The sequence below is a fragment of the Pseudophryne corroboree genome, chromosome 4 (assembly GCF_028390025.1).
Source record: "Pseudophryne corroboree isolate aPseCor3 chromosome 4, aPseCor3.hap2, whole genome shotgun sequence".
Taxonomy (NCBI): Eukaryota; Metazoa; Chordata; class Amphibia; order Anura; family Myobatrachidae; genus Pseudophryne; species Pseudophryne corroboree.
Window position 1 is genome coordinate 398923431 of NC_086447.1, and position 12819 is coordinate 398936249.

At 49.4% G+C, this 12819-nt stretch overlaps 1 protein-coding gene across 2 annotated transcripts in view; it reads left to right on the forward strand.

Annotated features, from left to right (window-relative positions):
- PRIM2 (DNA primase subunit 2) overlaps positions 1 to 12819 on the forward strand; it is a 458416-nt gene that overhangs the window by 358179 nt on the left and 87418 nt on the right. For both annotated transcript variants that reach the window (XM_063916741.1, XM_063916740.1), the window contains one exon: positions 6927 to 7053. In XM_063916741.1, coding sequence (XP_063772811.1) covers positions 6927 to 7053 — 127 coding nt within the window. The remainder of the gene's footprint in view (positions 1 to 6926; positions 7054 to 12819) is intronic.

Sequence of the window (12819 nt, forward strand, 5' to 3'; positions counted from 1 at the left end):
CACAGGCTCTGTTTGTCCTGTTTGCTCCCAACGAGATTGGGTGTCCTGCTTCCAAGCAGACCGTTGCGCACTGGATCTGTGGTACGATTCAGCATGTTTATCTCACGGCAGGATTGCCGTTACCGAAATAGGTGAAGGCCCATTCTACTAGAAAGGTGGGCTCGTCCGGGGCGGTTGACCGGGGAGTCTCGGCATTGCAACTTTGCCGAGCAGCTTTAGCAAACAATTTGGCTAAGTAATACAGTTTAATACCTTGGCCGAGGTTGACCTCACGTTTGGTCATTCGGTACTGCAGAGTCGTCTGCACTCTCCCGCCCATTCTAGAGCTTTGGTATAACCCCACGGTTATTGATGTGACCCCAGCATCCTCTAGCACGTATGAGAAAATAGGATTTTAATACCTACCGGTAAATCCTTTTCTCTTAGTCCGTAGAGGATGCTGGGCGCCCGTCCCAGTGCGAACTATATCTGCAGTGATTATTTGTGGTTACACACATGTTGTGTTACGTTTTTTGTCAGCCAGGTGCTGCAATTGTTCATGCCGTTGGCTTGTATTCTGTGGAATGCCACGTTCAGCGGCGTGCTTGAGGTGTGAGCTGGTAAGATGCTCACCGTGGTTTAACAATAATTCCTTTCCTCGAAATGTCCGTCTCCCTGGGCACAGTTCCTATAACTGGAGTCTGGAGGAGGGGCATAGAGGGAGGAGCCAGTTCACACCCATTCAAAGTCTTAAAGTGCCCATGTCTCCTGCGGATCCCATCTATACCCACCATGGTTCTTGATGTGACCCCAGCATCCTCTACGGACTTAAGGTCCATACACACTTAACGATAAAATGAGCGACGTCGCTCATTTTCCCCCTCCTTGAGCGACGTCGCTCATTTTATCATCAAGTGTGTATGCCGCCAGCGACGACCGATGCGCGATCCCCGCGGGTCGGCAACGATCGTCGCTGTCGGTAGGGCATGCATGAAGGATGTGGACTGTCGTCCACGACCTTCATGCAGGGCTGGCGGGGACGTGACGTCACTGAGCGATATGAGCGGTCATATCGCTCAGTGCGTACAGGCGGCCGCCGGCCCGGGAGGGGGAAACATTACAGAGCGACATCGTCTAATGTGTATGGGCCTTAAGAGAAAAGGATTTACCGGTAGGTATTAAAATCCTATTTCTCTGACGTCCTAGTGGATGCTGGGAACTCCGTAAGGACCATGGGGAATAGACGGGCTCCGCAGGAGACTGGACACTCTAAAAGAAAGATTAGGTACTATCTGGTGTGCACTGGCTCCTCCCACTATGACCCTCCTCCAGACCTCAGTTAGATTTCTGTGCCCGGCCGAGCTGGATGCACACTAGGGGCTCTCCTGAGCTCCTAGAAAGAAAGTTTATTTTAGGTTTTTTATTTTACAGTGAGACCTGCTGGCAACAGGCTCACTGCATCAAGGGGAGAAGAAGCGAACCTACCTGCTTGCAGCTAGCTTGGGCTTCTTAGGCTACTGGACACCATTAGCTCCAGAGGGATCGACCGCATGGAACTGGCCTTGGTGTTCGTTCCCGGAGCCGCGCCGCCGTCCCCCTTACAGAGCCAGAAGCAAGAAGAGGTCCGGAAAATCGGCGGCAGAAGACTTCGGTCTTCACCAAGGTAGCGCACAGCACTGCAGCTGTGCGCCATTGCTCCTCATGCACACTTCACACTCCGGTCACTGAGGGTGCAGGGCGCTGGGGGGGGGGCGCCCTGAGGGCAATATATGACACCTTGGCTGGCAAATCTACATCATATATAGTCCTAGAGGCTATATAGATGTAAAATTACCCCTGCCAGTATTCCAGAAAAAGCGGGAGAAAGTCAGTTGAAAAAGGGGCGGGGCTTCTCCCTCAGCACACTGGCGCCATTTTCTCTTCACAGTGCAGCTGGAAGACAGCTCCCCAGGCTCTCCCCTGTAGTTTTCAGGCTCAAAGGGTTAAAAAGAGAGGGGGGGGGGGGCCACAAAATTTTGGCGCAATATTGTATATACAAGCAGCTATTGGGAAAAATTCACTCAATATAGTGTTAATCCCAAAATTATATAGCGCTCTGGTGTGTGCTGGCATACTCTCTCTCTGTCTCCCCAAAGGGCTGTGTGGGGTCCTGTCCTCAGTCAGAGCATTCCCTGTGTGTGTGCGGTGTGTCGGTACGGCTGTGTCGACACGTTTGATGAGGAGGCTTATGTGATGGCAGAGCAGATGCCGATAAATGTGATGTCGCCCCCTGTGGGGCCGACACCAGAGTGGATGGATAGGTGGAAGGTATAAACCGACAGTGTCAACTCCTTACATAAAAGGCTGGATGACGTAACAGCTATGGGACAGCCGGCTTCTCAGCCCGCGCCTGCCCATGCGTCTCAAAGGCCATCAGGGGCTCAAAAACGCCCGCTCCCTCAGATGGCAGACACAGATGTCGACACGGAGTCTGACTCCAGTGTCGACGAGGTTGAGACATATACACAATCCACTAGGAACATCCGTTACATGATCCCGGCAATAAAAAATGTGTTACATATTTCTGACATTAACCCAAGTACCACTAAAAAAGGGTTTTATGTTTGGGGAGAAAAAGCAGGCAGTGTTTTGTTCCCCCATCAAATGAGTGAATGAAGTGTGAAAAAGCGTGGGTTCCCCCGATAAGAAACTGGTAATTTCTAAAAAGTTACTGATGGCGTACCCTTTCCTGCCAGAGGATAAGTTACGCTGGGAGATATCCCCTAGGGTGGATAGGGCGCTCACACGTTTGTCAAAAAAGGTGGCACTGCCGTCTTAGGATACGGCCACTTTGAAGGTACCTGCTGATAAAAAGCAGGAGGCTATCCTGAAGTCTGTATTTACACACTCAGGTACTAGACTGAGACCTGCAGATAGTGCTGCTGCAGCGTGGTCTGTAACCCTGTCAAACAGGGATACTATTTTGCGAACATAAGACGTCGTCTTATATATGAGGGATGCACAGAGGGATATTTTGCCGGCTGGCATCCAGAATTAATGCAATGTCCATTCTGTCAGGAGGGTATTAGAGACCCGACACTGGACAGGTGATGCTGACTTTAAAAGGCACATAGAGCCTTATAAGGGCGAGGAATTGTTTGGGGATGGTCTCTGGGACCTCGTATCCACAGCAACAGCTGGGAAGAAAAATTTTTACCTCAGGTTTCCTCACAGCCTAAGAAAGCACTGTATTATCAGGTACAGTCCTTTCGGCTTCAGAAAAGCAAGTGGGTCAAAGGCGCTTCCTTTCTGCACAGAGACGAGGGAAGAGGGAAAAAGCTGCACCAGTCAGCCAGTTCCCAGAATCAAAATTCTTCCCCCGCTTCCTCTGAGTCCACCGCATGACGCGGGGGCTCCACAGGCGTAGCCAGGTACGGTGGGGGGCCGCCTCAAAAATTTCAGCGATCAGTGGGCTCGCTCACAGGTGGATCCCTGGATCCTTCAAGTAGTATCTCAGGGTACAAGCTGGAATTCGAGGCGTCTCCCCCCCGCCGTTTCCTCAAATCTGCCTTGCCGACAACTCCCTCAGGCAGGGAGGCTGTGCTAGAGGCAATTCACAAGCTGTATTCCCAGCAGGTGATAGTCAAGGTGCCCCTACTTCAACAAGGACGGGGTTACTATTCCACACTGTTTGTGGTACCGAAACCGGACGGTTCGGTGAGACCCATTTTAAATTTGAAATCCTTGAACACATACATAAAAAAATTCAAGTTCAAGATGGAATCGCTCAGGGCGGTTATTGCAAGCCTGGAGGAGGGGGATTACATGGTATCCCTGGACATCAAGGATGCTTACCTACATCTCCCCATTTACCATCCTCACCAGGAGTACCTCAGATTTGTGGTACAAGATTGCCATTACCAATTCCAAACACTGCCGTTTGGACTGTCCACGGCACCGAGGGTCTTTACCAAGGTAATGGCAGAAATGATGATACTCCTTCGAAAAAAGGGAGTTTTAATTATCCCGTACTTGGACGATCTCCTTATAAAGGCGAGGTCCAAGGAGCAGTTGTTGGTCGGAGTAGCACTATCTCGGGAAGTGCTACAACAGCACGGATGGATTCTATACATTCCAAAGTCACAGCTGGTTCCTACCACACGCCTACTGTTCCTGGGGATGGTTCTGGATACAGAACAGAAAAAAGTGTTTCTCCCGCAGGAGAAAGCCAAGGAGCTGTCATCTCTAGTCAGAGACCTCCTGAAACCAAAACAGGTATCGGTGCATCACTGCACACGAGTCCTGGGAAAAATGGTAGCTTCTTACGAAGCAAAATTCCATTCGGCAGGTTCCATGCAAGAACCTTTCAGTGGGACCTCTTGGACAAGTGGTCGGGATCGCATCTTCAGATGCATCGGCTGATAACCCTGTCTCCAAGGACCAGGGTATCTCTACTGTGTTGGCTGCAGAGTGCTCATCTTCAAGAGGGCCGCAGATTCGGCATACAGGACTGGGTCCTGGTAACCACGGATGCCAGCCTTCGAGGCTGGGGGGCAGTCACACAGGGAAGAAATTTCCAAGGACTTTGGTCAAGTCAGGAGTCGTCCCTACACATAAATATTCTGGAACTGAGGGCCATTTACAATGCCCTAAGTCTGGCAAGGCCTCTGCTTCAAAACCAGCCGGTACTGATCCAATCAGAAAATATCACGGCAGTCGCCCATGTAAACCGACAGGGCGGCACAAGAAGCAGGATGGCGATAGCAGAAGCCACAAGGATTCTCCGATGGGCGGAAAATCACGTCTTAGCACTGTCAGCAGTGTTCATTCCGGGAGTGGACAACAGGGAAGCAGACTTCCTCAGCAGACACGATCTACACCCGGGAGAGTGGGGACTTCATCCAGAAGTCTTCCAACTGTTGGTAAACCGTTGGGAAAGGCCACAGGTGGACATGATGGCGTCCCGCCTAAACAAAAAACTAGAGAGATATTGCGCCAGGTCAAGGGACCCTCAGGCAATAGCTGTGGACGCTCTAGTGACACCGTGGGTGTACCAGTCGGTTTATGTATTCCCTCCTCTGCCTCTCATACCAAAGGTACTGAGAATAATAAGAAAACGAGGAGTAAGAACGATACTCGTGGTTCCGGATGGGCCAAGAAGAGCTTGGTACCCAGAACTTCAAGAAATGATATCAGAGGACCCATGGCCTCTACCGCTCAGAGAGGATCTGCTACAGCAGGGGCCCTGTCTGTTCCAAGACTTACCGTGGCTGCGTTTGACGGCATGGCGGATGAATTCCGGATCCTAAAGGAAAAGGGCATTCCGGAAGAAGTCATTCCTACCCTGATCAAAGCCAGGAAGGATGTCACCGCAAGACATTATCACCGCATTTGGCGAAAATATGTTGCTTGGTGCGAGGCCATGAAGGCCCCGACGGAGGAATTTCAACTGGGTCGATTCCTGCAAGCAGGGCAAATTGGGGTCCATAAAGGTCCAGATTTCGGCTCTGTCGATTTTCTTCCAAAAAAAGAACTGGCTTCACTGCCCGAAGTTCAGACTTTTGTCAAAGGAGTACTGCATATTCAGCCTCCTTTTGTGCCCCAGTGGCACCTTGGGATCTCAATGTGGTTTTGGCATTCCTGAAATCACATTGGTTCGAACCACTTAAGACTGTGGAATTAAAATATCTCACGTGGAAAGTGGTCATGCTGTTGGCCTTGGCGTCGGCCAGGCGGGTTTCAGAATTGGCGGCTTTGTCTTGTAAAAGCCCTTATCTGATTTTCCATATGGATAGGGCAGAATTGAGGACTCGTCCTCAGTTTCTCCCAAAGGTGGTCTCAGCTTTTCACTTGAACCAACCTATTGTGGTGCCTGCGGCTACTAGGGACTTGGAGGATTCCAAGTTGCTGGACGTAGTCAGGGCCCTAAAAATTTATATTTCCAGGACGGCTGGAGTCAGAAAGACTGACTCGCTGTTTATCCTGTATGCACCCACCAAGCTGGGTGCTCCTGCTTCTAAGCAGTCGATTGCGCGCTGGATTTGTAGCACTATTCAGCTGGCATATTCTGCGGTAGGCTTACCGCAGCCTAAATCTGTAAAAGCCCATTCCACACGGAAGGTGGGCTCATCTTGGGCTGCTGCCCGAGGGGTCTCGGCTTTTCAACTTTGCCGAGCAGCTACTTGGTCGGGGGCAAACACGTTTGCAAAATTCTACAAATTTGATACCCTGGCTGAGGAGGACCTGGAATTCTCTCATTCGGTGCTGCAGAGTCATCCGCACTCTCCCGCCCGTTTGGGAGCTTTGGTATAATCCCCATGGTCCTTACGGAGTCCCCAGCATCCACTAGGACGTCAGAGAAAATAAGAATTTACTCACCGGTAATTCTATTTCTCGTAGTCCGTAGTGGATGCTGGGCGCCCATCCCAAGTGCGGATTGTCTGCAATACCTGTACATAGTTATTGTTACAAAAATCGGGTTTTGTTGTGAGCCATCTCTTCAGTGGCTCCATTTGTTATCATACTGTTAACCGGGGTTCCTATCACGTGTTATATGGTGTGATTGGTGTGGCTGGTATGAGTCTTACCCGGGATTCAAAAATCCTTCCTTATTGTGTCAGCTCTTCCGGGCACAGTTCCTAACTGAGGCTTGGAGGAGGATCATAGGGGGAGGAGCCAGTGCACACCAGATAGTCCTAAATCTTTCTTTAGATGTGCCCAGTCTCCTGCGGAGCCGTCTATTCCCCATGGTCCTTACGGAGTCCCCAGCATCCACTACGGACTACGAGAAATAGAATTACCGGTGAGTAAATTCTTATTTTTATGCTCTGACAACTGCTGTTTATCTTCAAGAATAATGCTTAATTTGTATACATGTTTTATACAGCATTAGAATTGCTTGATGTATTGTTTGTGTTTTCATCTTGATAGCTGCGTATATATTATAATAAAAATTATTTTGTTTTCAGTTTGACAAGGTGTATGCATATTCCATTCGCCACAACTATGGTAGAGAAGGAAAAAGAACAGACTATACACCATACAGTTGTATGAAAATTATTTTATCAAACCCACCAGGTCAAGGCGACTATCATGGTAATACTCTGTGATTTAAATATGTATTTTCCAGTGCTTTGTGCCTGTTTTGTGTCAGCTATTTGTGTAATTTGTGCTCCACCGCCAGACTGATTACCTAACAAACTAAAGGGTAACTCTTTAAAACACAGACGAAGCTGCAGTCCCTTATTGGTCAAAAACAGCTAATTATGCTACCCTTAGTGGCTTTCAATAGGAATGTGTTTGGAAAGAAACAATACCTTTTTATAGATATTTCTCAATTTTTTATTACAGTCTCCTGTTTGTTACCTGCTTTAAATACAGTACGTGCTATAGTTATGTATGTGTGTGTGTGTGTGTGTGTGTGTGTGTGTGTGTGTGTATATATATATATACACACACACACGCACACACATTTATATCCCACCAATGTAGCAAGCACTCCTGGCATAAATCAATACTACTTCACACTGACATATCATTCGGAAACGAGATATTTGCTGAGATATATATTGCTATAGATGTACATACATACTTATATATATATATATATATATATATATATATGTGTGTGTTTGTGTGTATATATATATATATATATATATATATACACTGCTTAAAAAAATAAAGGGAACACTTAAACAACACATCCTAGATCTGAATGAATGAAATATTCTTATTAAATACTTTGTACTTTACATAGTTGAATGTGCTGACAACAAAATCACACAAAAATTATCAATGGAAATCAAATGTATTAACCCATGGAGGTCTGGATTTGGAGACACCCTCAAAATTAAAGTGGAAAAACACACTACAGTCTGATCCAACTTTGATGTAATGTCCATAAAACAAGTCAAAATGAGGCTCAGTAGTGTGTGTGGCCTCCACGTGCCTGAATGACCTCCCTACAATGCCTGGGCATGCTCCTGATGAGGTGGCGGATGGTCTCCTGAGGGATCTCCTCCCAGACCTGGACTAAAGCATCCGCCAACTCCTGGACAGTCTGTGGTGCAACGTAGCGTTGGTGGATGGAGCGAGACATGATGTCCCAGATGTGCTCAATTGGATTCAGGTCTGGGGAACGGGCGGGCCTGTCCATAGCATCAATGCCTTCGTCTTGCAGGAACTGCTGACACACTCCAGTCACATGAGGTCTAGCATTGTCTTGCATTAGGAGGAACCCAGGGCCAACCGCACCAGCATATGGTCTCACAAGGGGTCTGAGGATCTCATCTTGGTACCTAATGGCAGTCAGGCTACCTCTGGCGAGCACATGGAGGGCTATGCGGCCCCCCCAAAGAAATGCCACCCCACACCATTACTGGCCACCTGCCAAACCGATCATGCTGGAGGATGTTGCAGGCAGCAGAACGTTCTCCTTGACGTCTCCAGACTCTGTCACATCTGTCACGTGCTCAGTGAGAACCTGCTTTCATCTGTAAAGAGCGCAGGGTGCCAGTGGCGAATTTGCCAATCTTGGTGTTCTCTGGCAAATGCCAAACGTCCTGCACGGTGTTGGCCTGTAAGCACAACCCCCACCTGTGGACGTCGGGCCCTCATACCACCCTCATGGAGTCTGTTTCTGATCATTTGAGTAGACACATGCACATTTGTGGCTTGCTGGAGGTCATTTTGCAGGGCTCTGGCAGTGCTCCTCCTGTTCCTCCTTGCACAAAGGCAGAGGTAGCGGTCCTGCTGCTGGGTTGTTGCCCTCCTACGGCCTCCTCCACATCTCCTGATGTACTGGCCTGTCTCCTGGTAGCGCCTCCATGCTCTGGACACTACGCTGACAGACACAGCAAACCTTCTTGCCACAGATCGCATTGATGTGCCATCCTGGATGATCTACACTACCTGAGCCACTTGTGTGGGTTGTAGGGAGGTCATACAGGCACGTGGAGGCCACACACACTACTGAGCCTCATTTTGACTTGTTTTAAGGACATTACATCAAAGTTGGATCAGCATGTAGTGTGTTTTTCCACTTTAATTTTGAGGGTGACTCCAAATCCAGACCTCCATGGGTTAATAAATTTGATTTCCATTGATAATTTTTGTGTGATTTTGTTGTCAGCACATTCAACTATGTAAAGAACAAAGTATTTAATAAGAATATTTAATTCATTCAGATCTAGGATGTGTTGTTTTAGTGTTCCCTTTATTTTTTTGAGCAGTGTATATATATATATATATATATATATATTTCTCTGACGTCCTAGTGGATGCTGGGGACTCCGTAAGGACCATGGGGAATAGACGGGCTCCGCAGGAGACTGGGCACTCTAAAAGAAAGATTAGGTACTATCTGGTGTGCACTGGCTCCTCCCTCTATGCCCCTCCTCCAGACCTCAGTTAGAATCTGTGCCCGGCCAGAGCTGGATGCACCTAGTGGGCTCTCCTGAGCCTGCTAGTAAAGAAAGTAATGTTAGGTTTTTTATTTTCAGTGAGATCTGCTGGCAACAGACTCACTGCTACGTGGGACCGATGGGAGAGAAGCAAACGTAACTGTTCACAGCTAGGTTGTGCTTCTTAGGCTACTGGACACAATTAGCTCCAGAGGGTTCGAACACAGGCAAAGGTCCTCGGTCGTCCGTTCCCGGAGCCGCGCCGCCGTCCCCCTCGCAGAGCCAGAAGATCAGAAGTTGGTGATGAATTCGGCGGCAGAAGACTCCTGTCTTCATTAAGGTAGCGCACAGCACCGCAGCTGTGTGCCATTGCTCCCACTGCACACCACACACTCCGGTCACTGTAGGGTGCAGGGCGCTGGGGGGGCGCCCTGGGCAGCAATAACAATACCTTTGGCATAAAAAAGACACATAATACAGTCTGTGGCTGTATATGTGTAAAACCCCCGCAATTTTTTAGTCAGAAACAGCGGGACAGAATCCCGCCGCTGAGGGGGCGGGGCCTTCTTCCTCAGCACACCAGCGCCATTTCTCTTCACAGCTCCGCTGGAAGGACGCTCTCCAGGCTCTCCCCTGCAGTCTCCTGGCACTAAGAGGGTAAAAAGAGGGGGGGGGGGGGCACATAAATTTAGGCAAAAGGTGTATTGATACAGCAGCTATTGGGAAAAATTCACTTCTGGTAGTGTGTATCCCTGTGTATATAGCGCTGCGGTGTGTGCTGGCATACTCTTTCTCTGTCTCCCCATAGACCTTGTGGGGTCCTGTCCTCAGTCAGAGCATTCCCTTGTGTGTGCTGTGTGTCGGTACGGCTGTGTCGACATGTTTGATGAGGAGGGTTACGTGGAGGCGGAGCAAGTGCAGATAAATGTGGTGTCGCCCCCGTCGGTGCCGACACCTGATTGGATGGATATGTGGAAGGTCTTAAATGACAATGTAAACTCATTACATAAGAGATTTGATTATGTTGCTGCCGGGGGACAGCCGGGCTCTCAACCCGGGCCTGCCCAGGCGCCTCAGAGGCCGTCAGCGTCTCAAAAACGCCCATATCTCAGTTGGTTGACACAGATGTCGACACGGAGTCCGACTCCAGCGTCGACGAGGATGAGGCACTATTACAGCCCAAAATGACTAAGGCCATCCGATACATGATTATTGCAATGAAAAATGTATTACACATTTCAGAGGCTGACCCTGTCCCTGACAAGAGGGTAAATATGTTTGGGGAGAAAAAGCAGCCAGTGACTTTTCCCCCGTCACATGAATTAAATGAGTTATGTGAAGAAGCGTGGTCTTCCCCTGATAAGAAAGTGGTGATTCCCAAGAGAATACTAATGGCGTACCCTTTCCCGCCAACGGATAGGTTACGCTGGGAATCCTCCCCTAGGGTTGACAAGGCCCTGACGCGCTTATCTAAAAGAGTGGCCCTGCCGTCTCAGGATACGGCCGCCCTAAAGGAACCTGCGGATAGGAAGCAGGAAGGTATCTTGAAGTCTGTGTATACACACTCTGGTACTCTACTGAGACCGGCTATTGCTTCAGCTTGGATGTGCAGTGCTGTTGCAGCATGGACAGATACTCTGTCAGAGGGGTTGGATACCCTGGACAGGGAATACCGTATTGCTAACACTTAGCCATATTAAAGATGTCGTCTTATATATGCGGGATGCCCAGAGGGACATTTGCCTGCTGGGCTCTCGAATAAATGCAATGTCCATTTTTGCCAGGAGGGTCTTATGGACTCGGCAATGGACAGGGGATGCCGACTCTAAAAAACACATGGAGGTTTTGCCTTATAAGGGTGAGGAATTGTTTGGGGACGGTCTCTCGGACCTCGTATCCACAGCGACAGCTGGAAAGTCGACTTTCTTGCCACAGGTTTCCTCACAGCCTAAGAAAGCACCGTATTACCAAATGCAGTCCTTTCGTTCTCAAAAAAGCAAGAGAGTCAGAGGTGCATCCTTTCTTGCCAGAGGCAGGGTTAGAGGAAAGAAGCTGCACCATGCAGCCAGTTCTCAGGAACAAAAGTCCTCCCCTGCTTCCACTAAGTCCACCGCATGACGCTGGGGCTCCACAGGCAGAGCCAGGAGCGGTGGGGGCGCGTCTCCAAATTTTCTGCAACCAGTGGGTTCACTCACAAGTGGATCCTTGGGCTATACAAATTGTATCTCAGGGATACAAGCTGGAATTCGAAGTGGCGCCCCCTCACCGTTACCTAAAATCCGCCTTGCCAGCTTCTCCCACAAGGAGGGAGATAGTCCTAATGGCTATTCACAAGCTGTACCTCCAGCAAGTGATAATAATGGTACCCCCCCTTCAGCAGGGAAGGGGTTACTATTCCACACTATTTGTGGTACCGAAACCGGACGGTTCGGTAAGACCCATTCTAAATCCTTGAACATTTACATGAAAAAGTTCAAGTTCAAAATGGAATCGCTCAGAGCGGTCATTGCCAGCCTGGAAGAGGGGGATTTTATGGTATCTCTGGACATCAAGGATGCGTACTTGCATGTCCACATTTATCCGCCTCACCAGGAGTACCTCAGGTTTGTGGTACAGGACTGTCATTACCAATTCCAGACGTTGCCGTTTGGTCTATCCACGGCACCGAGAGTCTTTACCAAGGTAATGGCGGAGATGATGGTACTCCTCCGGAAGCAAGGAGTTACAGTTATCCCGTACTTGGATGATGATCTCATAAAGGCGAGGTCCAGAGAGCAGTTGTTGGTCAGCGTAGCGTACTCTCAGGAAGTGTTGCTACGGCACGGCTGGATTCTGAATATTCCAAAGTCGCAGCTGATTCCTACGACGCGTCTGCCCTTCCTGGGCATGATTCTGGACACAGAACAGAAGAAGGTATTTCTCCCGGAGGAGAAGGCTCAGGAGTTAGTGACCATGGTCAGGGATCTCCTGAAACCAAAGCAGGTGTCGGTGCATCACTGCACGCGAGTCCTGGGAAAGATGGTAGCGTCATACGAAGCCATTCCTTTCGGCAGGTACCATGCCAGGATCTTTCAGTGGGATCTGTTGGACAAGTGGTCCGGATCGTATCTTCAGATGCATCGGCTGATCGCCCTGTCCCCGAGGGCCAGGGTGTCTCTTCTGTGGTGGCTGCAGAGTGCTCATCTTCTCTAGGGCCGCAGGTTCGGCATACAGGACTGGGTCCTGGTGACCACGGATGCAAGCCTCCGCGGATGGGGGGCAGTCACTCAGGGAAGAAACTTCCAGGGGCTGTGGCCAAGTTAGGAGACTCGTCTGCACATAAACATGCTGGAATTAAGGGCCATATACAACGCCCTGAGTCAAGCGAAGCCCCTGCTTCGAGACCAACCAGTGCTGATTCAGTCAGAGAACATCACGGCAGTCGCCCATGTAAACCGACAGGGCGGCACAAGAAGCA